This window comes from Passer montanus, unplaced genomic scaffold (genome assembly GCF_014805655.1).
Source record: "Passer montanus isolate IOZ18808 unplaced genomic scaffold, ASM1480565v1 scaffold68, whole genome shotgun sequence".
NCBI lineage: Eukaryota > Metazoa > Chordata > Aves > Passeriformes > Passeridae > Passer > Passer montanus.
The window spans coordinates 1,493,115-1,520,930 of NW_024371926.1; the positions used below are offsets into that span (position 1 = coordinate 1,493,115).

Consider the following 27,816-nt stretch of genomic DNA (forward strand, 5'->3'; position numbering starts at 1 on the left):
CAGGTATTTTCACACTGGCAGCACTCACTATTTAACTGAGTACCATCAGTACAGTTAAACACCACCATTCCATACGTGTCCTGCAGTGTTTCCACCATCATCCTAGAAAAGCTGGCTTGGTAGTTCTTACAGTGACCATTCCAGAAGATAAATGACTGTCTGTCTACTTCACTGAGCTATGCCAAGCCTTCTAAAGCCTTGTAATTGTGTAGAGCCATCCTACCATCAGAGCCTTTGGCAAGCATCTGTAGCTTTGATGAGCACACCTTCCTTTCTAGTAAGGAAATCTTATGAGCCCTTAAGGCATTTTGGTTTTCTCTTGCAAGAGAAGTCTGTTGTCATTGTGGTTTGACAGCTCTTCTTGTGCCCATCCTGCCAAAGTGTGACATTGTGTTGTACAGGCCTTGGTGTCTGACCATTTGAGAGAGTTGAGGGTATTACATTTTTTTTCCAAGGGCTATTCTCAGCAGCTGCATTATTTATGAATGAGTTAAGAACAATGCTTGTTGTTTTGTCTCCTAGGTTCCCAAAGAGAAAGATGAAATGGTGGAGCAAGAATTTAACCGTCTGCTGGAAGCCACATCCTATCTCAGTCATCAGCTGGATTTTAATGTTCTCAATAATAAGCCTGTCTCCCTAGGTCAGGCCCTGGAGGTTGTCATACAGTAAGTGGCTTCTCTCTTTTTTGTAGACTTTCCTATTTTGTGGATGAATTTGCAAGATACCTCAAACAATTGTGGTGCTTCTAGATTTAAGCATTACCCTTAATACTTGATGTCACAAATGGTTAAAGGAGCAAACCTGTCTTAAAACTTCCCTGAAAATCATTGCTGGAGTGTGATTGGTGTCCATACAGTGCACTGACACTACTTGAAAGCTAATGGCAATTGTAATGGCCTTAAATAGCAGAAGGTAACTGCACACTCACATTTTAGCTAGCCATGTATCCCTTATTTACAGAAACTTCCATTAATTTCCCAATTGCCACACAAGTATTTACTAAAATATCCCATGACTTGTGGTTTTATTGCATTCCACTAATTGGATTGTGATACTAAGTTTTCTCATTAACACCAGGATTTTATGTTGAGCTGACAATTGCTTCTCACCTTTTCCAGATTGCAGGAGAAGCATGTGAAGGATGAGCAGATTGAGCACTGGAAAAAAATTGTGAAAACACAGGAGGAATTGAAAGATCTTCTTAACAAGGTCAGATGATGACATTTAGAATAAAATAAGCATTGTGTTCCTCAGAAAATGGCAAAATAGACAAAAATGTCCAAAGAAAAATATCAGAAAATTGCTATTAATGCTGTTCTTAAAATATGTCTTTGCTTAAGGCCTACATAGAAGCCCTGTTAGGACAAAGGTGTCCTCTGCTCGAGGAGGAGAAAAATTGATTAGGCAGAAAACCATAAAACAGACTATGGGAAAAGAAAGAAAGAGGACAGACACAATAAACAGTGATGTTTCATAGCTTCCTTTGGAGATGCTGATACTGGCTGAGGCTTTTGGGGTTATTTTAAAATGTTTACTGTCTTCACTACACACAGAAGCAGTGGTTTAGGACAATTTCCATTATTTTTGCTCTTGGTAAATGATGATTTTACTTTTCTGTGTTTCTCAAATTAAAAATGCTTGTGAACTGCTCTCAAGTGACTTGCAACAGAGTAAGGAATCAGTGATGCTGGGTTTCAGCCATGCTGTTTAGGGTTGGTGGTATTTATCTGTGGCTTCTTGGAGGTAGAATTGAATGCATAAGTGATACCTGCCAAAACCAGGAAACCTCTTTTGTATAATGAGGTGAATATCCAGTTTACACAGTACCTTGTTGAAATCTGCCTTTTGACTTTTTTTCCCTTTTCTTTCTTTCTTTTCCTGCTCTAAAAAGATGGTGAATTTAAAAGAGAAGATTAAAGAACTTCATCAGCAGTACAAGGAGGCATCAGAAGTGAAGCCACCTCGGGATATCACAGCAGAGTTCCTGGTGAAAAGCAAGCACAGGGATCTGACTGCACTTTGCAAGGTGAAGGATCACATACATGCAGTGTGTCACTGTTTTCTCAGAACTTCAGCAGCCAAAAATTAGCCAATTAGCCAATTAGCCACATTTTTCAGAAGATAAAAGTAGCCAATATAAATGTTTGCACATCACTATGATTCCAATTAGCCACATTTTTCAGGAGATAAAAGTAGCCAATATAAATGTTTGCACATCTCTCACTATGATCCAGTGCTTCAGGAGAATGTGATTGACAGTAGCTCTGGGTTCTAACACTGATCTGCTTTGAGTACCTTCAGCTGGGGAATACTAAAGCTCAGTTCTAGGTAAGGCTGCTGGCTCATGTCAGACAATGTAATGTTTTGAAGATTAATTTCTCTTAGATTTAGTCTTTAATACAGCTGGATTTCACAATAGTCTGGAAATAAAATCTACATTTGCAGAGAGAGAACTTTTCTCTAAGATAAATAAAGGGGGTTTCTTGACTAAAAGACTTCTTTCTGTCTAAAGGTTATCATGTACAGAGCTCTGTCTTAACAAGCAGAGTTACTTCTCCTCTCTGGGAATATCTTGATGTAAAGATGTGCCTTAAAAAGGAAACTATAAAAGCTTGAATCAGATCATCTCTTTGGTTTTTAAGTATGATTGATTCTGCTTTGGAAATCTTCATGTTCAGTATTAGCTATAAACTTTTAAGAAAGGAGAATAGGAGAAGTAGTTTGTGGAATATGAAGGTCTCAGGACCATAGGAACCCTTAAAATATCAGGAGTGTAATGGACCTTCATGTTCTTCAGTTCTGGGTGTTTAAAGTCCTGAAATATCACCAAAGTGATCTTTTCTGCAGTGTGACACAGAGCTCTGTGTATCCAAAGAGCAGAAGAGCAAAATATGCTGGAGTGAAAAAAGTAACAAACTTGGTTTAGCTTCCACTAAATCCATGAAGTGATTTTTCTAGTGATTTCTCTTGAGTCTAGGTCCAGTCTGATGCTACATGATGTCTTCAAGCCCTTTTACATGTCAACTGGTTTTAATGTTAGCTTTTAATCTTAATAGGAGTATGATGAATTGGCAGAAACACAAGGAAAGCTGGAAGAGAAATTACAAGAACTTGAAGCCAATCCACCAAGGTAAAGAAGCAAACTAAAAGGATAAATACTTAGGAAGCAGTTATTTTACTACCTTTTCCCTGAGTTTCAGAAATGGTATGGTGTTATGGGAACTCAAGAGGTTACAAAGGTACAAACACAGAGTTTGAGTTCCCTCAGCTTAGAACTCAATTTCCTTGTTTTCAGAGATGACTCAAACAGAAAAGGTGGTTCTGAGCTAGGGTGATTCTGTAGAAATCCTGGCAGTGATCAGTGCCTGATCTCAGAAGGCATTTGAGGTTTTAAATACCTGTCAGTAATGATAGCATAAAATCCTACTTATATTGGTAGAATATTATTCTGTGCTATTTTACTATGTTTTTTGTTGTTGTCCTTATGCATGCTACTTAAGCCATTATTTATGTAATTTTTAGCTTCCCTTTGAGTGTTTTACATGAATTCTGCTTTAAAAACCTGAATTTGATGTGTTTTGATACTCAGCTTTCATGAGAGAGATCCAGATGTTTGAAAGAGAATCTGTGGTTTTTAATGTTTTTATTTCTGGGCTAAGGAGAGAGTAAAAACTGACTTAAGACATTTTCAGAAGCAATGCATTTACAATAGCCTGTTCTAACAAACTAAATGTCTTTGTTATATTTGTTTTTTCTAGTGATGTTTATTTGTCGTCAAGAGACAGGCAAATACTTGACTGGCATTTTGCAAACCTAGAATTTGCTAATGCCACACCCCTTTCTACACTGTCACTGAAGCACTGGGACCAGGTGGGTAACCAGTACTCAGCAATTCACTGAAAAGTTGAACTGTGTTTATTTCATTCTCATGACAGTTTGTCAATATTAAGAATTTCTAGCTGTTAAGTGCCTGCTTTTGTGCAGGTACTGAATTCTTACATGGTTATTCTTTGATGATGAAATTCCAGGCAGCTTTTTGTTAGTGCCAGAACAATCTCTTAACAGTATTCTATGCTGAAAGTTTCCAAACTTATTACTTGACAAATAATCAGAAATAATTTCACATTTGTTTGAATCTCTAAAAAAGGCTTTGAAATCTTTTTTGCCATTGTGTAGAGTTGTTGATTATTTTCTGTTGACTTAGAGGACTTCATTATGACTCCATGCTTTTTATGCCTCTTCATTTTAGGATGATGACTTTGAATTCACAGGCAGTCACTTGACTGTGAGGAATGGCTATTCCTGTGTGCCAGTGGCCCTGGCAGAAGGGTTGGACATCAAATTGAACACAGCAGTTCGACAGGTTCGCTACACTGCTTCAGGTACACGAAACCTCCAGGAGACTGCTCTGGGGAGTGTGGGCACAGAAAGTGGATTTCAGTGCTTCTGGAAGCAGGTGTGAGCACTGATACTGTAAAACCCTTCCCATGACATGTTTGGGGTTAGACAAACAGCCATGTTTCTTACTGGGATTGTGTAAGTAATTTATTAGTCTTGAATGGTTTTTTGATCATTTCTGGGACTCATCTGACACGGTCTTTTTCAGTTGTATTTACTGATTGTTCACATTTATTCTCTTATTTACTTCATTGACTGAAGCATTTGGATTAAGAGGTCTGGAACTGCTTAAGGCTTGGTGCCACAGGACCTGATATTATAAATATAAATGAATGTAATGGAAGGAATGTATCTTTTTGTTGGTCTTCAAAACATTGGGCTTGGGAAACTCTCAGTTGGGAGAGCAATGTAATGAGAGGAACACTCTCTAGTTGTTGTTTATTTATGGATGTATTTAAATAATATTTACTGACCTGGATGAACCTTTAGGCTTATCCCTTTAGGCTACCTTAATTGTGTTTCCTGGAACAGAGTTAAATGGCCAGTAACAACTTGCCTACAAGTTAAGTGCTGTTAGTGTAAAGCTGTCTTCATAAACAAAATACTTTCTGGTGTGGTTATGGTAATTTCTTTGATTTTTAATCCAATGCTCTTGCCTCATGGCCTATTAAAGTGGTTTTTCTCCCCTCTCCAGGCTGTGAAGTGATAGCTGTGAACACCCGATCTACCAGCCAGACCTTCATTTACAAGTGTGATGCTGTGCTGTGCACTCTGCCCCTGGGAGTGCTGAAACAGCAGCCCCCAGCAGTGCAGTTTGTGCCACCTCTTCCTGAGTGGAAAACTTCTGCAGTGCAGAGGATGGGGTTTGGCAACCTGAACAAGGTACATTGTCACTGGGGGAGCTGCAGCAGACAGAGCTTGTCACAGAGTCTGAAATGTGGGTGGGCTGTGGCTGGTGGGGGAGAGGAAGAATGCCTTTCCCACAGCTGTTTTCCTAGGGTTTGGTGGTGAAAACTGTCTGAGGAACTTGCAAAGTAGATCTGATGGAACTTGCTAACCAGAAGATTGGGAGCACACTAACCTGTGGGAAGGCAGCTGCAGGCATACACCTCTGTGTATTATGTGTATGCACTCTGTATTCACCACATTTCCCTTTCTTGGCCTGTCCAGTGATAAACATCAATGAGTGTAATTGTCTTTATTTTTATTTCTTCCCTGCACTCTTCCTAACTGTTGATATGCTTTCTTTCTAGGTTGTGTTGTGTTTTGATCGTGTCTTCTGGGATCCCAGTGTCAATTTGTTTGGCCATGTTGGGAGCACTACTGCAAGCAGAGGAGAACTTTTCCTCTTTTGGAACCTGTACAAAGGTAACTCTGGTGCATGTCTGCTTTTGCCAGTGTCTTATTTGTATAGCTTCAGATCTGGAAAAAACCACTTTTTAAAATGCTGTTAGTGTTCACATGTAGCTATGATAAAAAGATAGTATTTTTAGGAAGACAAATGGAAGCAGAGAACAGCACTGACTGCAGACAGTTCCAGGCTGTGCCTGTTAAATTGCATTACTACCACAGCAGGACTTTGCCATTAGTAGTTTTGCTTTATCTGTAGTTGGTGCTGCCACAGTAGATTGTCAGGAGATGTCTGCAGTAAGTGTACTGGTTTTTTTACAGCCATTGACCAGATTAAAAGCAAAGGTGTGTATAAGGAGCATTATTAAATGAGTTACTTGTTTAGCAGATGACCAGTGGGTTTTTTTCCATTCTGACATAAGGAGGACAGGTTTCTCTGTTAACTGGGAAAAAATGTGCAAGGGAAGTGCCTTTCTAGGCTATTGAATTATTAAAATGTTTGGTAAGATTTTACTGGAGAAATACAAGTCATGAGCCTTGGATAGCAAGGCTGTTCCTGTGGCTTTGTGGCTCTATTATGTAGTTAACAAGTAGGGTCATGGTTTTGGTTTAGATGGAAAGATCATGTCATGTACCAATTAGCTTCACATGTTAAATTCTAAGCCTTCCTTCTCAGGAAGATAGGCAGAGCAGGTGGACATGAAAGAGAAATGCAGTAAAACCTCATGCTGAAGCACAAGTCAGGTGGCTGAAATCAAAAACAACAATTACCATTTCAGTTAATGTGGTTAGACCATGAAACATTGAAACATCATTCCTGATGTTTTTATTTACTTTTATTTACTTATTTAGTACACAAGTTCTCTTGATAATAGTACCATGGCATATAAAAAATAATTTTATTTTTGTTATATTGACATGATGGTAGAAAATTTAAGACTATTTTGTTGGATTTGTTTAGTCTCTAACTTTTTGCCTTAACTGCAGATCCATTTCTATCCAAGTCCAACTTATCTGATCAAAATGTTCAATTTCAGTAATTCAGTTGTTCTTTTTTCTCTCCTTTCCCCCCCCCAGCACCGATTTTGTTGGCCTTGGTAGCAGGAGAAGCAGCAGGGATCATGGAGAACATCAGTGACGATGTCATTGTCGGTCGCTGCCTCGCCATCCTCAAGGGCATCTTTGGCAGCAGCGCTGTGCCCCAGGTCAGGGCAGCCCTGGAGGGGCAGGGAAGGGTGCCTGGTCACCAGGTGGATGGTGGGAGAAGGAACAGAGCAAACAGTCCACACGCAGCAGGGTCTGGTAATATTTTGGAAAGATTTAAGGAATTGCCGTCAAGGATTCACCTTAGTGTGTGTTACCACAGAATATAAACATGGAGTTCTGCCACTACCTTCAGCCCAAGGACTTTGCCCCTTGTGTTGTTGCAATTTGCATGGTTTGTATTTGTCACAAACTGAGAATTTGCACTTTCCCAACAACTGAAGCTCCTGTCTTGTCTCAGCCCAAGGAGACCGTGGTGTCCCGCTGGCGTGCTGACCCCTGGGCCCGGGGATCCTACTCCTATGTAGCTGCTGGATCCTCTGGAAATGACTATGATTTGATGGCTCAGCCAATTACTCCAGGACCAGCCATTCCAGGTGCTCCACAGGTGAGAAATTATTTTTAGAAAAACCTCAGAACAAAAGGATTTTTTTGAGAAATTTGCATACATATCTAAACACAAGTTTAGATAACTTGCATCTTATGATGAATGATTAAAACCTATTTTTAGTAAAATAATTAATTTTTTAATTCATTAATTCTGTGATGACAGAATTAATGAATGAAAAAATTACACCACACGGTTTGGTGTCATTTGTTTGCTGAAAAAAGAGCATTTTTATTCAGAAAGCCAGTTTGGTTATGTCTGAACAGAGAATTTAATATTATACCTGCGTTTTATACTCCATATTTTTATTGTCCATTACCATATTTAGGTGAGTTGTAGCGATTTGAAAGAGGGTGAAGACCAGAGTGAGAAGAACAGGTATCAAAAGTCTCTTCCAAATGGGGAGCCAACACAACGAAGGCAGGGGTCATCTCCAGATCATGTTGAGAGAATTAAGTTTGAAAGCACTGCCAGGAAAGGCTGTGTGGTTTTGGCTTTGAGTTCTTGTTCTAATGATACAAGTCATTAATACACACAGCTATGATTGAAATGATGCCCTGCAGAATGTAATATATGAACATTTATTGTTCTCCCACTTTTTGTGATTCTGTGGGTAGTTGTTTAAGGTCTCAGTTTAAAGAGAAACTGCTGATTTAAGTGAGTTGGTGAAGTTTTTGTTTGCTTACTGTGCTAGAGTTCACGTTCCAGGATTTAGAAAGTATTCTTCCTAAACGCATTTGCCTGTAGAGGTTCAGTTACAGCTGGACATGACCCTCTGCAAACATTGCTTATCGAATAGAGCTTTATTTTGTTATTTTCTTGGTAATTTGAGCCCTGCTGTTCTGTGCCCGCAGCCCATCCCGCGGCTGTTCTTCGCGGGCGAGCACACCATCCGCAACTACCCGGCCACGGTGCACGGCGCGCTGCTGAGCGGGCTGCGCGAGGCCGGCCGCATCGCCGACCAGTTCCTGGGGGCCATGTACACCCTGCCCCGGCAGCCCACACCCGCCGTGCCCCCCCAGCAGGCTGCCAGCATGTGAGGGCAGCTGCAGGGGCACAAGAGGAGCTGCGGTGCTGCGCGTGCGGACCCTGCGCTGGAGCTGCTGGAGTAGTTTGTAGCTGTGTCTGCCAAGAGGAGCCCGAGTCGCTGTGCGAGCCTGGTCTGAGAATGGCCTGACAGAAGCTTGCCACACCTTTGGCTTGGCAGCCTTTTGCAAAGGCTCGGTGTAAACCAAACCCTTTACTGCACAGGGACTTTGACTCTGCAGATACTTCTTGGAAGTCAAAATAGCTGGAGGGATTTTTAGGGTGTTTGGGTTTTTTTTTTCTACCTATGTGTGTATTTGCAATTTGGTAATTGCACAAGGGCCTCTAGAAGCTGGTTGCTATGAATACTAGCTTAGTGTAGAATGTATGTAAATTTCTTTGTGTTTTTTTTTATGGCTTTGTTTTGAAGAGTAATATTTTTGACCAATTCTATTCCTGTCTGGTATTCAAGAATTTGGGGCAACTGTTTGCCTACCTGTAGCAAATCACACCTCTCCAAAATGGTCCATTGGCTGCTACACCACCTGCATTCTGCTGTAGAATAACCTGGTATCACTGAGTATGCCAAGCATACTGGTTTATTAAATACTTCCAACAAAAGAGAAGGTACTGAACCGTGTTGCAGTGTCCTGAGGTGAACTCTGTGTGTAGTGCCTGGTGCTGTACTGCTGACCACCTGTTGCAGTACATGAAACCACTGAATGGCTCCTGGTGTGTTAAACATCCCAAAGGAGACTGAAACAATCACGCCAGGGCACGTACCTGGAATGGCAGTGCTTGTCCTTTAACCTTAACAGGGGCCAGGAGACCAGGAGGACAGCTCCAGCCTGGAAATCCCTGCTCTGGGGCTGCTGTCTGATGTAGGGACATTGGTACACCAGGAGGCCAGCTCCAGCCTGGAAATCCCTGCTCTGGGGCTGCTGTCTGCATGTGGGACATTGGTATAATGCCTTTGGTTGTATCTTTCTGCCTGAAAAGCTCTGGCACAGGGCTGACTCCTGGAACAGTAACAGTCTGGCTGTGACCCTCTTCCTTAACTGCAGCAGATCTGGTGCTGCTCTTTGCCCACCTGCTCTCTGTGACACCAGGCTCATGGCAAACATCCCCTGCTCCTGGAACCCCCCATGGAGCACGGGCCATTCTCAGCAATCCTTGTCCAGCTCAGGGAGCCTCAGTGGTCAGTGGCTGTGTACAGCTTGCTGTGCTGTCTATGCACCAGCCCTGCCTCAAATGCATCCTGGAATGGGAGTGTGAGATCTGCCTCAACCAAGGCACAGACAGAAGTGCAAGGTGCTCAGCTCCAGCACTGAGCCACCCTGCAGTGTGCGCACACACAGAGACAGACAGACAGACACACAGCACACACTGCTGCCTCAGTGCCTCTCCCAGGGGCAGCAGCACCCCCAGAAAATGGGCACTGCTGTGAACAGGGCTCAGCTGTAAACACCACATCACACCGTGTAAAAAGAAGAGTGTTTATTGGTTATATACTGTAGCACTGACAGTGTTTGAGTCAGGAGAGACATGCAGATAAGTGTGTGTTTACATTTGGCATGCAGACTAAGAGCACTGTGTCGCTGCAAGGAGGTGAGCACCATCTGTATCCACTGCATGGGCAGCCTGGGGAGGAAAGTGCTGGCCTTTCTCTTCTCAGCATGCTGAGACAGGGCAAGTTCTAAGGGTGGAACACTGCTCATTGCTCTATTGGACACAAAGTTTATTTTAGGGGAAAAGGCAATACTGCAACCCTGGAAAATCTGCTTAACTTGGATGAACCTGTGATTATGAAAAGACTTCTTGCATTATTTGTCTTCTAACTAAGCTGCCCCACCCAAATATATGTTCACAAATACAAAAAAATAGATTTATTCTCTTAAAAATACATTCCATGCAGCTTGGAGTGCTGCTTTCCCAAAGCAGGAGCCAGCACTGCACGTGGGGCAGCCCAGGAGGATCCTTTGGGCCCTGGGCTCTGACCAAGGGAGGCATCTGCTAACAATGGCTTTGTGTTCTGTTCACAGCTCAGCCTGGGGGCTGGCCTGGAGCAGTGCCCTGATTGTTCAGCCGTGTGCAAGGGTGGCAGAGATGAGGTCTACTACGTTAGAGATGAGACCAATGTGACTATTGCTTCAGTCTGTAGCTGGGAAATCGCTTGTGTCAAGTGTCTCTTGAAGCACCAAGGCAAGTGGCTCTGCCCTGTGCTTCCTTTTCCCTTGCTGGGGCCTGGCCATGGGGTGCCCTGCACAGCTCCAGTGGCCAGGCTGGCACCCCAGACCCTCTGGGGGGCTGGACAGGCAGCTCTGCAGGCTGCAGAGGCGTTCCCAGACATGAAGCAGTGAGCTGCTGGGCCCTCAGACTGGAGCCAGCCCTCCTGGGGACAGCACTGGCTCTCCAAAGGGACCAGCAGCTGAGGTTCCTTGGGAGCAGCAAGCACTGACACACTTCCTCTGTACAGCAAATACATTTACAACTTTGGAATTACCCGAGGGCTCGATGCATGGCCTTGTGCATCATCAAGCCTACTGGAAAGCTGGGTTATATTTATATGCTAAAATTACAAATACTTCTTCAGTGGTGGCAATATTTACACATATACTCTATTTTACAGCTGTTCAAAAAAAGTGTGCAATTCGAGTAAACACATTGTGTTTCCTGAAGTCATTGCTATAAGATTAATAATACAATCAGCTCCTATTGCACTCATTGACTAGAGGGCATGGCCCCTTTCCATACTAGGTAGGGTTTTCTTTCTCAGATTTCATCTCAGCTGTGGTAAAAACAACCAGTGTGCAGTTACCAAGTGACATCTGTGTCCAGTATTTACAAGCAGTGAAACTGAGTTTAGAGCAGGAGTCCAAGGTATCTGCTGTAAAATATTGAACAAATAACTGAGGCAGCTGGAGAAAGGAGAGACATCATCTGTGAGAAGCACCTGAAGACAGTGCCAGCAGTGCTGTGTTGCTGGGGCTGAAGGGTAAAGCCCTCCCATTGCTCGGGCACAGCCTGGTCCTGGCTGACAGGAGGAGAAAACTCAACAGCTCTTGCTGCTGGTGGTTCTTCCCTTGCTCTTCAGACTCGGGGCTGTGCTCGGGGTGAGCAGTGAAGAGCTGCTGGGTCAGCCAGTGTTCCGTGGGCAGGCACAGGGCAGCCTGCAGTCACCCACGCTGACTCACAGGGAGGCAGAGATCTCATCACAACCAACACCACTTCCCTTGGGAGGCTCTTTGGGAGCACTGCTAAGCCACAGCCACGCCGATGAGGTGAGGAGAAAGCTGGTGGGTGTGTAGGGATGTCCCCTGGTGTGTGGAGCCGTGTCCTGCAGCAGGATGGGGCTGGGATGTGAGGGAGGGCGTTCAGTCACTGCCCAGTGGTCCTTGTCCTCCTGTGTGTCCGTGCTGTCCTGGGCAGAGTGAGCAAGGGCAGGGAGCCCAGCACGCAGCATCCTGCAGGCAGAACAGCACTGCCTCTCCCACAGCCTCTGAGAGTGCTGCAGGTGACAGCTGGAGAGCTGCTCCAGCAGGTTCAGGGATGTGCAGAGGGAATCCTGTGACATCTGAAGGGGCAGGGACATGCCAAGGTGCCCCCAGGGTAAGCAGGCAGGTACAGTGTGGGCAGCTGAGGCAGCAGGTTTAGTTTGGAGGGGCAGAGGCAGCAGCCTGTGGTGAGCAGGGCACAGCTGGGCACAGCTGGGCACACGGGGCAAGGGAAGCTGCTGCTGTCCAGGCACTGCCCTGGCTCTGGGTGCTGAACCTGGCACACAGTGCTGGGCAGAGCAGGGGGCTCAGGAAGGACACAGCCAGTGCACAGCACTGTTAATCCACTGGCTTCACACTGCACGATCCATAAGGATTGCCAATCCTTCCTGATAAACAGGGGCAGGGGGAGGCAGTAAGAAGTCTGAATTTAGCTTCAGAATGTCACTTTCTTTCATTTTTGGTTTGGAGTTTGAGTTTAAATTTTTTTCCCATTATCTCATTCTACTAGCACTACCATGTCAATGGTAAGAGAGAGCAGTTGATACAATTTATTTTAATATAATTTAAAGATTATTAGAGCTGCCACTCAATACTAATTTAAAAGCATCTTTTTGTCTTGTTATGCAAGTTGACATATATGTCATGACATGTAAAAGAATAAAATGAAGGGTTAAAAATATACACTTGGGAAAACATCTTTAAAATTCCAAGAAGAAACATTTTTTTTCAAAAATAATTTTTCCCTTCCTCCAAACAATCTTTATAAAAAAATAATTATGTCACTAAAGCACATCCCTTTTATAGAAATGTTTTCATAGATATTTTGCAACCAGCTCTATTGATTTTTCTTTTTTTTTTTTGATTGATTTTCTTCTCAGAATTGAGGTGTGTATTTCCCAGGCCAGGGAGGTGCAGCACAGGCAATCACATGGCTCTGGTACCTGCTCCTGCAGAGGTGGGATGGGGCACAAGTGTGGGGTGCAGCTCAGACATGGAAGCTGCTGGGGTGCAGCTCTTCCCACAGCACCTCTGAAACAGATCAAGGACCTTTTCTGTCTGGAGCATTCTCCTGGTCCTGCTGCAGGGAGGGACGGGCAGCACTGGGGGTGCCAGTGGTGTTTGTGCAGGGGCCAGCCCAGCAGCTGGGCACGGCCTGGCATGGCAAGGAAGGACTGTCCCAGCCCTGCTGTGAGAGCCTGCTGCAATCACCTTGCTCAGGATATTGCTGCTGATGACCTGAGCACCTCCTGGAGCTGTGGGGACATGTCTGCCCCACAGTGACACCCACTGACACCAACTGGCCTGCAGGCTCTGATGGGGATGACACACAGCTCTGATTGAGCAGTCTGACCATACCTGGGGCCCAGGCATGGCAGACAGGGCTTGAGGCACAGACCAAAGCTACCACAGGTCAGCTTAGGGACCAATCCAGCTGTCTCCACCCTGTTGTGGGAAGGAACAATGACATTCTGCTTGTCTGTGAGGAAAAGCACTTGTTTCTTTTTCTCGTAGGGCTCAGCTGCCTTGCACAAGCCCCAGAGTTGTTGCCTGCAGAGTGTAACACAAAGCTCCAGATGAATGGCACCCTGGTCCCAGGCAGGAGGGGGTGTCACTGCTGTGTCTGCCTCAGTGGATGACTTCTTGGTGCAGGATCTCAACTGGTGAGGAGCAGATCATGCAAAGCTTGTTGCAGAGAGTGACAGTGATAGGGAATCAACTCCTTCTAAACAACATTTTCTGCTCTCCTTCCCTCTCAATCTGTAAAGTAACCAGTGGGGAGCAGTCTCCTTTTGCCTAGAGACTAAGGGTGCTGGAAACACAGGTACTGAGGTGACCACTACCCCAGCCAGCAAGGGTGTATTGGGAGAGTGCAAACTCCAGAGGAACTGAAAGCCTTCAGTTGTGGTGGACAGCTTCATGGGCTGGTGGATGTAACCACAGGGACACTGCTGGGATCTTGTGTGAACGCAAGTGAACAAAAAGTTCTCTCTTGTGCAAGGAGTACCATTGTTCAGAGAGGCTAGGTAGTCAGAGTTCCCAGTGGAGACAGACCTATCACCCTACAGGGAAGATTGAGATTGCAGGTACAGAGATGAGAAGTGGGAGTCCCCTGAGCAAAGTCTCTGCAGCTGCCTCTTCAGCAATGAAGAAAAAGAATTCACTGGTAAAGCTCCTGTACCTTTCAAATCGCATTACAAAACTGGTTTCAGGCTAGTTGAAGCCTCTGGAGAGGTGACAAACAGGTGTGATGCCTGTGAGCTTGGTGCTATCCTGCCTCTTGCTTCACCACGGTCACTGGGAGGGAATGCAGCTCATCTCCGAGATGTCCGGGCAGCCCGGGCAGCGCCCTGCAAGAGACACCCACAAGGTCACTGCCTGCCCACAGCCCACTGCTGCCCCAGAGCATTTCTGCTTGCAGGCAAGATTGCTCTTGCCCTTGGCAACCATCCCAAATCCCACCAGGACCACAGTCCTTCAGCTGGCACAGCAGCAGGGGTATAGCAGCAAACACTCCAGTAGTAAAGCTGCCAGCTGAAGCAGGGACTCTGCTTTTGTCTCTTTGAATGTTTTTTCCCATCCCTGATTGATTCATGTGCCAGAAGATGACTAGATGGAGTACCACTTAGTTATCTGAGAATATTCTTAGCCATAACACTTGCTGAAACAAGTTATAAGAGAAAACACAGCAGCCACTCCACCCCTGGCAAAGTGCTGACTTCAGACTTGATTTCTCTACAAGAGTGGAGACTTTCTGGACAACTTCTCTACATTAGGTTGCTGGGAGGTCAATTCAGATATTTGCTTCTTGCCTTGTAACTCCTTCCCTCACATACCTGCTCCTCTCCTTGGAGCCCTGGTGGAGCAGGGGAGCTGGATTCAGGGTCCTGCAGCTCCACCTTGGTGGCTGTCCTTTTGCTCAGAGTGTCAGCCTGGAGGAGGTACTCAGAAGAGCCATACTGCTTCCTTCTGGAACTGGACACAAAATCCTTGCTTTCATCCTGTGCAAAGCAAAATAGAAAGGGTTGGGATCCAGGGTCTGTGAAAGATCTGGAACAGCACTGGGGTCCTAGTGCCAGCTGTGCAGTGCAAGGTGTGAGCCTGAGTCCTTTTAGCAAGGAGGGACTTAAAGCACCAGGCCAGCTCTGCCATGGCCTCATTTATGTGCTATTTCATAAAGATCTTTTCTCAAGAACCATCCAGTAATTTTAACCCAAGTTATGGGTGCATGGTCACAAAACAGGATCAATCTCTTTGACAAAATTACTGAGGTCCAAAGAAAGGTTAATTCTATTTTCTCTCTCCTGTCCAGATATGGAGGGGAGTGACAGAGAGGGGCTTTGGTGAGAGCCTGGCATCCAGCCAGGATGGACCCACTAGAGATGCCCTGTACATCAGTCCCCAAAGCAGGGGAGAGAAAGGGCAAGAGGCAGCACATCCCTGCCACTGCCTGGGAGACTTTTCCAGCAGATGCACTTCTACCATTCCAGGAGTGATGATGGCTTCCCTTGAAGACAAGGCTACCTTTAGAATTTTGCCAATTTATGCAGCAGAGAGCCCAGCTCCAGTGATTAATGTCAGTGGCATAAGAAAACCATGCATTCATCTGACATTGCTGCCCATCTGCTCCCTGCCTCCAGCACATTTGCACTAATTTTCATCAAACATCACACCAGAGGAATACAGACTCCACTCTGTGCAACATGAACCCAACTCAGTGACTGCTCGAGGTCCTGCACTGCCTCAGGTCTTTGGGGAGCTGGAGGAGGCTGGCTGCCAGCAGCAGAGGGAGCTGCTCCCCAGGCTGCAACACCCACCCATCCATCAGCAGCTCTGCTCCCTGGGGCTCCCAAAGCAGCGTTCCAGAGCCAACACCCCCTGAAGCTTCATCAGAGACATTTTCCCAAATCAGCAATACACAAGGGAAGGTTGCAATGAAAGAGAGAAAGATTTTGGCAAAAACAGCACAGATCCCACGTTTGCCACATAAGATTCTCAGGGCAATGTCAGACTGTGGATAGTGGAGCTGGAAGGAGGTGACAGTGATCATAGGACAGCTCTGTGCCCAGGCTTCTGCCAGGGAAAATAGCCACATCTTTAACTGAAACACAAATCCCAGCAGCCACATCTTGAACTGAAACACAAATCCCAGCAGAAACAAGCTGCTGTGATATGAGGCACATTACAGGTCTGAAGATACCTCTCAAAGGGCTTTTTTCCAAGGGCACATGCAACAATTTAAGTTGCATACAATTTGCTATATCTAGTACAATTGAGTATCTGCATTCTTTCAGATTAACTTCATACTCATCATTTACAAGCTAAAAACACACAATGACCAAGAAGTGAGGTTTGTGGCTATGAGGTGACATGGGTGATTTTATTGCAAAGTCCAACACAGAGAGAGATCCCCAGCTCAGTTCTGTGTGAACCAACCATGTGGTTGGTCTCCTGACACAGGCAAGGCTGGAATCCAGCTAATCCTGGATATTCTTGGGCTGACCAGGCAGAGATCAGGCTGCTCTGTCAGGTACACCTCAACTGCTGTGAAGGTACACTGCAAATTTATCTGAGAGCAACCTGCAGAATGCACTGCAGAGCTACACTCAGCCCTGGGTGGGCTGCCAGGAGGAAAACTGAAAAGAAATCCTTGAGTTCCCACTGCTTAGGGCTCTGCAACCAACCCCACATGAACTCAGCTGTAGGCAGAGATTGCTTCAGGTGTGAGAGTCAAGGCTGTGGGCACAGTGCATTGAAACTCCTGGGATAAAGGACACCCTAGGAATGGATCTCTCATTTCCCAAGCACACAAACTGCTGTTCTGCAGAAGAACAACTTCAAACATATCAGCTCTGCTTGGAATCATGAATAAGCAGAACAGATTGCCTGTGACCCACCCTGGACAGAGAGACAATGTATTCTCAGTTTCCAAATGTAGCTGGAAGGCCACCCTGTACTTTCTAACACCAGGCAACAGACTCTCTGCAAAGCTAAGTGCAAATTCTTCTGTGCTTCTCATAGCCAGAGAAGTGGAAGAGATTTGAAAATGTAAAACTCCTTGCCTATCTCCACCAGTTCATCTTTGTCAATGCCAAAGTAATTCAGTTCTGAACCTATTTCCTCTGCCACCAGCCCTGTCAGATTATCCAGCTTGCTTCCTCCTGCAGACTGGCAATAGCAGGAGCTGCTCAGAGTAGTGCAGAATGAATAGCAGAGGCAGGAGCTGCAGCACAAACCAGTGTGGGGTTAATGGTCAGAAGGGACGTGCTGCCAGCGAGTTCAGCTGAATTCTGCCAGAGCCTGCAGCTCCAGAGGCAAGCACATCCCAGCAGAGCAGCTCTCTGCAGTGCCACTGCTGCGAGGGACTCCCCTCCCTGGCACCAGTCAGAGGAACAGGCAAAGAGCACAGCTGTCCTTGTGGCTCTTGCTCCTGTTCAGGTGGAATTCTGGCACAGAGCAAGGAGGGAGCAGCCTTGTGTTACCAACCACCATCCACCTGTTTGGGGGATGCTCAGGAAGCATTTCCAGACCAGAGTCTGGTTTCACATGAGGAAACCATGAAGCTCTCACCAAAAGGAGCTCTATCTCTACACTTGCCATTAGAGCTACAACTGTACCTCAGGCACAGCCCCACTCAAATCTGCTCATTTCCATCATTTTTTCATTGCTACTCCAAATTTAAAACGCCACATAAAGTGACTCTGAAAAGCATACACGTCCTACTTAAGCTGTGACTACATCTTCTCTGAGGCTACTATGTAGTTATTCATATGGCATTACAAGACCCAAGCAGATGGATCTCATCTCAAGAAGGCTAAATCTGGTAATTCACACATCAGAAAGTTGTGGGTGCTGTGAATTGTGAACACACTGAAGGAAGCTAGCAGGAGCTGGGAGAGGCAGCACTTAGGAAATAAGCTGTAAAATTTCAAATCATGCAGCCTACAACTAACAGGCAACTTGGAAAACCTCATCAACTGAAGAGTGTTGAAGACAGGACACTTACAGGTGGCGTGGTGCGCTGCCAAGCAGCAGCTGCTGTAGGGTCACCTGCACAGCTCCTGCGTGTCAGCAGCTCAGATGCACTTAAGTTACTTTTGGTCCTTCGGGAGCCCAGCTCAGGGGCACCCCAAGAATTAGCTGTGGCACTTGTTCTGGATGAAGCCTGCTCCAGGAAGTCTGTGTTTGAACTACTCCCTTCCCCTTCTAAAAGGTCCACTGAGGATCTACACAAGTTTGTGGCACTGAAAGTTGCACTTTTCTCCGCTTTGGTTTGAGAGTCCTCCAGGGAATGTAGGCCTTGTCTTGTTCTCCAGGAACTCCTGACAGTGACGTGCTTTGCTTCGGATGAACCTGCATCTGACGAGCCATGGCTCTTCCAGCTGATTGTCTCCAAAGGTGTCTCACTGCTCCTCTCTGTCAGTTCAGAAGTCTTTAGCATAATGCTGCTTCTCGAGACCACTGTTTCAGCTTTACTTCTGGGCACTGCCTCTCCACCTCTGTCTGCCTCAGATGACTTCAGAGCACTTCTATTAACTGACACCTCAAAGAGTGAAGGGACATTGTTTGTTACTGATGGTGAAGGCTCATTTGAAGCAACTCTGATGTTGCTGGTGGTAACATGCCTTTCCTTTGCTGCTGTCTCTGCAGTGCTCCTTGCAGCTGTTGGCTCAGAAGGAAAGATTGTGATGCTGCTTGTCATTTTGTTTGTTACCATTTTAAAAGTAGACTTCTGTTTTTCTGACTCTGCCTCTGAAACAGTCCCTCCCATGATTGCCTTCATATCCTTCTCAACAATTGCAGGTTTAATGATGGCTTTTGATCTCAGAGCTTCTCTAGGGCTGAAGGGTCTTCTGGATTTCAGTTCTCCAGTGCTGGCATCACATGGTTTTATGCACTTGGTAGAGTCTTCATCATTCACAGTTTTTTTGTCATTTTCAAAAAGTGATGCTCTAAAAACTCCCCTAGAATTGGAGGAGAACTGCTTGGAACTGACTTTCTTTCTTGTCTCAAAATCTGACTGAGTGGTTGGTTTTTTGCCTCTTCCTGATTCTTCCTCTGAGTTAAATTTTTCCTGGTTACTCTGGATGGTTTTGGAGTCAGTTTTTAAAACCATATTTACATGATCTGTTGCTGAACTTGAAGACTGCTCGGTGCCTTCTTTATCAAGACCTGTGAGAATCTGCAGAATGTCTTCCTGACTCCTGGAGTGGTGGGAACGCTTCGTCAGCGTCGAAAGCTTCACACTTTCAAGTGATGTGTCTGCAGCTTCTTTTTCCTGGGAGATTAGTGCCCTTTTAGCCCTTCCCTCCGAGGGCTGTCTGTGTGATGCAAAAGTGCTCACTGCTTCCACTTTAGAGGCAGCAGAGTCTGAGACTGACACGCTGGAGGACACGTGGTACCTGTATGCTGAGGCTGTGCCATTGGAAGAGGTGTGGCTGCCCCTGGTGAGCTGTGCATCCCCCAAGCACTCACTGACTTCAGCCTGACTTGTCTTCAGCTTCTCAGACACAGAACCCGTTGATTCCCCCTTGCTTGACCTTTCATCCCGTGTGTCAGCACCATTCTGGCAGTTCCCACGGAGCACCTGAGATGGCTTTTCAACCTTGGATCTCAGGCCTGTATCACCAACAGGTTTGGAAGGTGCTTTCCATGATTTCTGCTCCTGTGCAGCAGGAGGATACCGGCTGAGCACAGATGGCTGCTCTTTGGATCTCTTCCCCTCATTCTGCATGATGCAGCCTTCCTTCTGACCAGAAGAAATAGTGGAAACTAAAGATTTCTCTTCCAGTCTTCTTGTATCTGTGACAGCAGTGTCTGAAAGGGCAGACGCACCAGAAGCTTTCCCTGCCTTTCTGCTCATGAAGCTTGGACTGGGCACCCGTTTCCCACTGTGGCTGTAGCTGTCATTACTGAGACAGAGGTCTCTGTTCCGTGCCCTCTCCCGGCGCTGCTGTGGGGAGAGCTCCCTTGGCTTGTGCTTAGCAGCTGCCAAATCAGTCATCACACCCCTGTATTTAGGTCGGTCATGCTTTCCCCTGCTAGAAAAGCTTGTATCTTCATTTTCAACTTCTCCATTCTCCAGATCTTTCTGTTTCTTTATTTGCATTTTTATTTCTTCTAGCTGACCTGTTAAGAGTTTGTTTTTATTCTGCTCACTCAAGTAACTGTCTTGCAGATCATTATTTTTGGCTCTCACTTTTTTAAGTTCTTCTTCTAAAGATTCAAAATGTTTTATCTGAATTTTAAGTTTCTCAATTTCTTGGGTGAGATCTTTCACTTTGTTGTCTTCCTGGTTTTTATTCTTTTGGTTTTCTGATTTATTCCTGGTTTCATTTTCTACGTGTTTCAGGTAATCCACACTTCCCTTCCTCCTGGTCTCTTTAGAAGGCAGTGCAGAAGTCAAGTCATCTTCAATTCTCATATCATTTCTGTCCAGGAGATTGTTGGATGACCTTTCTAGCAAGTTGGATGCATTTCTAGTTTGATCTGCCCTATTTAGTTTATTGTTTTGTTCTAGTTTCTGTGTTAGCTCCTGGATTATTTTTTCATTTTGCTTTTCTCTTTCATTAAAATGTTTTCTTTCCGTGATAAAGCTCAGGGCTAAGGATTTCAGCTTTTCTAGCTCAGCTGTTAAGGTCTGCTCAGTTTTATCCAGCCTGTCTTCAGATGATTCCAGTTCTTTCACTTTCACTCTAAGTATTTCTAATTCTGTAGATATCTTTTTGGTCAAGTTCTTTTCTTCATTGAGGCTAAGACACAGCTGTGTACAGTCATTCTTGCTCCTGCTGAAGGCCTCCTCCAGCTTCTCCAGCTCTGCCATTCTCCTCTGAAGGAGTTCAATTTCTGACTTCAGATCTCGAGTGAGGCTCTCCTCCTCTTCCAGCTTTTCTTTCATTAATCTGCAGAGCTCTTCAGCCTTCCTAATTTCTTCATCCTTGCCTTCAATCTTCAGCACTCTTTTCCTCAGGGCTTCAATGTCAGCCAGCATGCTGGAGTTGCTGCCTTCTGCCTGGATAACTTTGTCCTGGAGGTCAAGCAGCTCATCCTCTGCTTTCTGCAGATTTTTAGTTGCTTCCTCCAGTTCATCAAGGCGGCGACTCAGGCTCTGCAGTTTGAAACGTAGGTGCCGATTTGAGGTTTCCTTGTAACCTGTACATTCTGCCATGATTATTTTATTCCTTTTAGAACAAAGCTTTTCTTAGTCTGGGTGATGGTATACACCTTGTGTATTTCCAGTATGTTATTGTTCCTTTGAGTGGAGGCAATCTCACCCTGAAAGAAAAAAATGCTCAAAATCAATATAAGAGCTCAGAATATAAATATAGTCACAGTTTAAGTTAGGCTGTCAATGCTTATATAAATAACTTTTTAATTAAACACATTTCTGAGTACTAAATTAGGTGAAATGAAATTGCAGAGAAGAGCCACAGTCCATTTGCTTTGGTTATACAGGGTTTCCAAAACCAGCCTGTTCCCCACAGCTAAGGGCAGGAAGTGTCCTCCTCTGCTGCTCTGCCCAGGTGGTTTGTGCACCTCACCCAGGGCTCCACACCAGTGCAGCTGCTCACGTGTGAGGTCCCAGGCTGCAGAGGGTCACACTCATGCAGGACTCATGTCCCTGTACACAGACACACCCATGCAGCACACACCTCTCTTTCCAGCACTGCACTTCTCTCCTGAAAACACCTTAGTAAAGAAGGTCCAGAAACCACAGACAGAATCAGAAAAAGGCAAATCCCAGCCATATGGTAACCACTGAGGATGGGGCAAGCCCCCCACGCTAGCTGGCAGATGGAGGGGACTGGGACCTGCTGCCATTTGACACTGCCAGTATTTCTCCAGCATCTCAGGCTGCTCAGCAGAAATCTTCACCTGGGCTGGTAGTCACATCTTAAGGACACTCTACCAGTGGAGTTTCAAGTTTCTCCCTCCCATTTCCAAAGCTGTTGCTGCCCTTGGCTGCCACCCACTCACCCACCCAGGAGATGAGCAGTTGCTTATGCCTGTCCTTGCTGCTGCTGAGCATGAGCAGCAATTAGAGCACATCAGCACACTGACACACTCAATGTGAACTCTTCCCAGCTCAGCTCAGAGCTGGCAGGGTGTTTTTAAACAACCCTTCTGTGCTTTGAGGGAGGAGCAGGAAGGGGCCCCTGGGCAGACCAGAATGGCCCCTGGGAGGATCTGGAGTCCCCCTCTGGCACTGTCATGTCCTGGGCCTGAGGTATGGCCCAAAGCACGTGAGGGCCACTGCAAAGCTGAGTGGAGGCAGGATGACTGCAGCTCTTTGATCTGCACCCTTGCTCAGGCAGTCTCTCTTGGAACAGACTTGACCTCCAGAATTTTTGTGGACCTCTCTGCAGAGGAAACTCGCAGGAGTTTCCCATTACACAGCCTCCAGAAGGGATGAGCAGGATGTGGGGAGGAGGCAGTGCCAGTAAGGGAGGCAGCAGCACCCTGACACACACCCTTGGGCTGGAGGTGATCCATTTCCAGGCAGGCAGGGAGCCCCCACCACGGGGACCCTCCTGGTGCACACTGGGCACCCTGTGGGACCCAGCTCCTGAAGGACCTCTGGGGATTTATGGGGAATCACCATCCCACGTGGCTGGGCTCAGGCTCTCCCAGCCCCTGCAGGAGCACTGCAAACAGCACCAGAGAGGAACCTTGGTGTCCTGAGCACAGCAGTGCACCCGGCCCTGGCCACAGGCCTGTCCCCTCCCTCACCACCACGGCCACGTCCTGCTCTGGGCACTTCCCTCACGCTGTCCCCACACCTGGAGGCCACTGCAGCTGCCTGCAGGCAGGGAAGGCTGTTCAGACCCCAGCAGAACCCCAGCAGAAATGTCCCTGGACCAGCACAGGAGAGGCCACAGCGAGCAGACTCGCAGTGCCCTGAAAACAAAAGCCTGTCCCCAGCAGGAGCTGGGAGTTAATGGTTAACCCAGCACCAGCTTCTGGCTGGAAGTGAGAGCAGCCTCCTCCCCAGACACCAGGGAGGCAGATCTGCACAGGGCTGGTGGCTGCTGCTGGATGTGGCATTGCCCTGGCACTGCCACAGGCTCCACACAGGCTGTGGGACATTCACAGAGGTATTCAGAGCTGCACCAGAGATGGCTCTGGGACGTCCCAGAACCTCCCCAGCTGACATGATTTACTGCCAGAGAGGAAAGAGGCTCAATCTAATTATTTTAATAAGGAGAAGGAGATGTAAAGCAACATCTTCTACAAACAATACGATCTACAAACAAAAGCATCTACAAAAAGTCTCCTAGCTGGAGGCCCTTTAATTCCTGGCATAGCCAGAAGTAACCTCAGTGCTTGGAGACAGAACCAGACCAAATCAGTATTCCAAACAGAGTGTACATTTATAAGATTTAGGGGAATTGCCAAAATAAAATATTATCTTAGGTATACATAGATACACAGATATATAGGTGTATCTACCTGACTGCTTTGAAGTCAAGATTTGAGTTAGGGCTTGGACCAGAGAACTCAAGGGGACTTCCAACCTAAACTACTCTGGCTGTTGGTGACTGCCCTTCTCCAGTCTGCCAGTGATACCAAAGTATCAGAACAAATGGTACAGGATTCATACACTCAGACTATTACTAATGATAATTAATACCGCTGGTGGATATTTAAACAGGAGATGTTAAATAAATCTGATAAAGCTTGTAAATGTACTGAACAATCTGATATAGATGTATGGACTTCATATTTTTCTCTCTTTTGGAAAAGTAAGCAGTTCTCAGCCTACCTCTATCTTACAATTTTTGTAAAAAAACCCCATCAAATACCCAAACCAACAAAAAACCAAAACAAAGCCCCAAAAAACAAACAAACAAAAAACCCACCCCAAACCATTGAAAATCCACACACAAACAAAAAACCACAAACAACAAAACAAAAAAACCCCACCCAAAACTAAACAAACAAAAACCCAAACTGAAACAAAAAAACCACAGGAAGAAACGAGGATGATAACTTTCACTAAAGCAAGTAAACTGTGGCAGTGGCAAATGTAGTAGGGGGAGTTCAGTTTAACAGAGCCATCTGAGTCAGCAATAAAATCAGATTAAAGACTGACAGGCATATTCCTGGACACACTGCTCAATGGCCACAGCAGCAGCTGAGGCTCAGGACAGCTCCTCTTGGTTGCTCCAGAGGAAATACTGAACAGAAGCACAGCAATAGAGATGATATTATTTTGTATGTGGCACTGGACTGTATATTTACCCACCCAAGACTGATGCATCTCACTTTGCTTAGCTCTGGAGTCTTCTAGATTCAAAGAGAAAAAGATGCTCAGCTCTCTTCACCTGACCTTGCCAGGGAAACAGGACCTTCCCCAGGAGGAGAACTCTTCCCCCACTGACAGCAAAGGGAGCCCAGGCAGGGCTCAGGCACAGGATGGCAATTGTCCCCCCCAGCAATGATGCCACTCCTTCTCCAGGGCCATGCATCAAAAACATGAACTGAAAGTTGAGGAAAGCTTTGGAAAAGCTCAGAAAAGCAATCAAGTGTGCTTCTTGACTCTTTAAAACTTAAGACCTGATTTCACCTCAACAACAAGGGCAGTCCTGCATTAAGCCAAGAGGCACAACAGCATCCCTTTGGATTTGAGTTCTTGAAAGAACATTCTTCAAACGAGACATGCAGGAAGCCTGGGGAGCCTCCAACTACCTGCTACTCAAATAAAATATCAAGGCAAAATATGTGGCCATAACTACCTACAGGGCAAAAACACTTTGTCTGATATAAAAGGCTCTTTATTAGAGCACATGGAGTCAAACCCCAATTTCACATATTTTAACCAATTCAAAGCAGTAATCTAATGCCAAACACTGCAGTGAATTTACCAGGATTCACTATGTAAATTACTCATTATGATTCTACTTTCCCCCACAGATTTATCATTGGTTTTCTGGTCTTCCTCAAGAAGTGTGCCTATCTCCTAACTCCATTCATATTTATCATTATCAATTGCCTGCTCCCACAGTTTAAGGCAGACTGCCTCTGAGGGCTCTTCTGACTCTGCCTGGTTTTGGCTACACCATCCTGTTAAACAGCTGTGAGAATTCAGTGTTCAAGACATTTACTAGAGTCATTACTCTCAATTACTCTTCATGTTCTCAAATTTATTTTTTTTTTTTGCACACTCACTTCTGCTCATTATCTAGAATTTTATGAAAATGTTTCTTTAGCAGTATTGTTGGATTTAACTTCCCCTGGAACTACTTTAACTTGCCTGCACAAACACATACAGTCAGTTCACAGAAAAAACCTCCAGCTAGAAAGATTTGTGTTAGCTAAACATTTTATGAATAGGGAGGTAAGAATCATCTATTTCAGGAACAGCAATTAAATGACTGCTACCTGAGACCCACTCACACCATCCCTGTCAGAGTTCCTCTGGCCTGCAGGGCTGTTCCTCTCCAGATGCACAGAAGCATCTTTCCCTACACATCACGTTCCTTGCTCTGATTTGGTTGTTGGGATGAGTCCCACAGGCACCCACTGCTCTTGATATCAGGATGTCCCCAAAACACTCACATGGACAATAACTGTTGGAACAGACTCCTACTGTGCCCTGTTATGCCAAATAAAAATGCAGCCAGCTACCACACATCTGTCGAGTACTAGGAGACACTGACATCTCTCACAAGACATTTTGCATTTAATCTTTGGGTTTTTTAATATTTTTACTTGCACTTTTATACTGATAATGCAGCATCCTCACTGTGGCTGGGTGAGCCTGAGCTGCCAGTGATGGCACTGCTGGTGTGTCACAGCAGCCATCATCACAGCATCTATGACACATTTGGCTTTGCCCAATCCTACAGATGAATGAGAGTCATTAATGGCTTAGTCTGCAATCTCTTTTTACTAATTTATTTGTTTGCTCTTGAAGTTGCCAGGGTTTCCCATAGACTTTGGAGAGCAGCACTCATCAAAGGCAATAGAAAATCAATAGATTCAAGCACAGCTATAATCAGAGAACAGAAAAGCAATTTGCCTCACTGGAGTTTGAGTGTGGGATCCTCTGTGTTGTGAAAGCACAGGCTGAGGTTTGCACTCCTCAGCTGACAGGTGGCCCAGATTAAGGTGAGGAGCAGAGCAGGGCTATTGTCCATGTTCTTATGGATGCAGCACTTATCTGGTACTACTCCCTCCATTTCCCCAAATGCTGGAGTGAACTTATATCCCCCCTGTTCTATTTTCTGCTAAACTATTACTCAGAATATCCCTGCAAACTGTATTTTTGCATTGAACACAATGCTAGGAGTGTTTGGATACATTTGGGGAAATGGAACCTTAGGCAATGCAGGTTCAAATTACATTAGGTGGCTGAGAGTCACTTCAGGCATGAGGACAGCTCTGAGGATGCACATCAGCAAAACCTGGGGAAGCAAGGAAGTTCCTCTGAGCATTCCCCAGTGGCCAAGCAGGTCAGGGAGAAGCTGATGAAACCATTCTCCTGTTCTAGTGCATACTTTCCCACCCGAGGTATAGGTTAGATGTGTTGGTTGGATTCTGCCCCATGTGCACACACACCTGCAGTTTTAATTAAAAGGTTTCAGGGTTGCACACGTATGGAAGGGAGGGTGAACATGTCATGTCTCACAGCTCAACGTGGTGACAGCATCACTGGGACTTCTCTTCCCTGCCCCAGGGTGAAATGGGCTGGGAGGAGTCCAGTCTGTCATTCTTCATTTGTAAAGTAAAATTTCTCTACCATCTATACAGAAAAAGGACACACGTGTCACAAATTGCAGAAAATGGCAATACTGTGGCCAGAGCCTTCAAGCAGTTAAAAAGAGCAGGAAGGAAAGTTTTTCTTAATAGGATCTTGCCTTTTGTGAGTTCTTCTCAGCACCTGGTTCTTGACTTGACACAATGGCACATAGTCATGAGAACAGGAGAAAAACACTCAAGAAAAGAAAAAGGGTATAAAACAAGCCAGACTGAACAAGAGCCAAAGTCCCCTATGTGCCATCAACCCTGCATGCCACCTGCAGGCATTTAACAACCTGGGACAGCCGAGGAGGCAGATGATGGATTTGCTTACACAGGAAGGGGACAGGGGCTCCCTGGCCCCACTGAACACAAAGGCAAAGTGACTTTTGGGAATGCACATATTTTGAGGGATGAATTGTCTCAGAAATGGCTGCATCTAGTGGGAGAGGAAATTCTGAAACTCAGAAAAACTCAGCAATCTGGAAGTGGATTGACTATTGACTAACACAATATGAGACTAGAGATGTGAAATGATGAGACAGCAGTCAAAAATAACCAGTGACCACAATCTTCAAGGAAACTCAAATTATGACACCAAATAGCATCCACAGCAATGTGAGACACTGCAGCAGGCTCTGCAGATGCCAGAGAGGATCTGGCACATCACTGAGTCACACTGACCCTACATCAACACTCCAATCACCCAGTGACCTCCTCAGCATTGCTCTTCTCCTTGCAATATGAAATAAGGTTCCCTATAGAGAGCAGGGCCAAACAAAAGCAGCAGAGCATAAACCCACCCAGGGCTGCTCACAGCAGATGCTCTGAGTAGCACTGGGGTTTGAGCAGCTGTGCTTTACTGTGCACAGCAGAGACTCTGCTCTCCTCCACAAAGCCACTCTCCTCCAGCTCCCCCTTGAAAGCACTGCTTGATTCACACTGGAAGGGCTCACTGAAAGCAGCTCTGAGCATTTGCTGACCATGTGCAGCATCTTCCTTTCAGCAATACAGAACAGTGTTAACCTGCACAAGTGCCAAAGAGAGGGCTGCTTAGTGGCATCCTTGCCCTGGGAGCTCCAAGGCAAGGAAGATGTTACCCATGCTCTGGAGCTCTTGATCAGAAATGGACTGATACTTCCAAAGCCCCTCAGC

General features: G+C 45.7%; 2 protein-coding genes across 3 annotated transcripts in view; one reads left to right on the forward strand and one right to left on the reverse strand.

Moving 5' to 3' along the window:
- Positions 1-9,065, forward strand: part of KDM1A (lysine demethylase 1A) — a 28,216-nt gene extending 19,151 nt beyond the window's left edge. Inside the window, exons 11-21 of the mRNA XM_039729081.1 lie at positions 523-665; positions 1,119-1,209; positions 1,892-2,026; positions 3,057-3,130; positions 3,759-3,870; positions 4,250-4,382; positions 5,093-5,280; positions 5,652-5,766; positions 6,826-6,953; positions 7,253-7,399; positions 8,254-9,065. Of these exons, the coding sequence (XP_039585015.1) occupies positions 523-665; positions 1,119-1,209; positions 1,892-2,026; positions 3,057-3,130; positions 3,759-3,870; positions 4,250-4,382; positions 5,093-5,280; positions 5,652-5,766; positions 6,826-6,953; positions 7,253-7,399; positions 8,254-8,439 (1,452 nt within the window). The 3' untranslated portion in view covers positions 8,440-9,065. The remainder of the gene's footprint in view (positions 1-522; positions 666-1,118; positions 1,210-1,891; positions 2,027-3,056; positions 3,131-3,758; positions 3,871-4,249; positions 4,383-5,092; positions 5,281-5,651; positions 5,767-6,825; positions 6,954-7,252; positions 7,400-8,253) is intronic.
- Positions 9,066-9,902: 837 nt separating this feature from the next.
- Positions 9,903-27,816, reverse strand: part of LUZP1 (leucine zipper protein 1) — a 32,139-nt gene continuing 14,225 nt past the window's right edge. For both annotated transcript variants that reach the window (XM_039729062.1, XM_039729063.1), the window contains exons 2-4: positions 17,927-21,195; positions 14,757-14,921; positions 9,903-14,270 (exon numbers count right to left, since the gene is read on the reverse strand). In XM_039729062.1, coding sequence (XP_039584996.1) covers positions 14,235-14,270; positions 14,757-14,921; positions 17,927-21,088 — 3,363 coding nt within the window. In that variant the 5' untranslated portion in view covers positions 21,089-21,195 and the 3' untranslated portion in view covers positions 9,903-14,234. The remainder of the gene's footprint in view (positions 14,271-14,756; positions 14,922-17,926; positions 21,196-27,816) is intronic.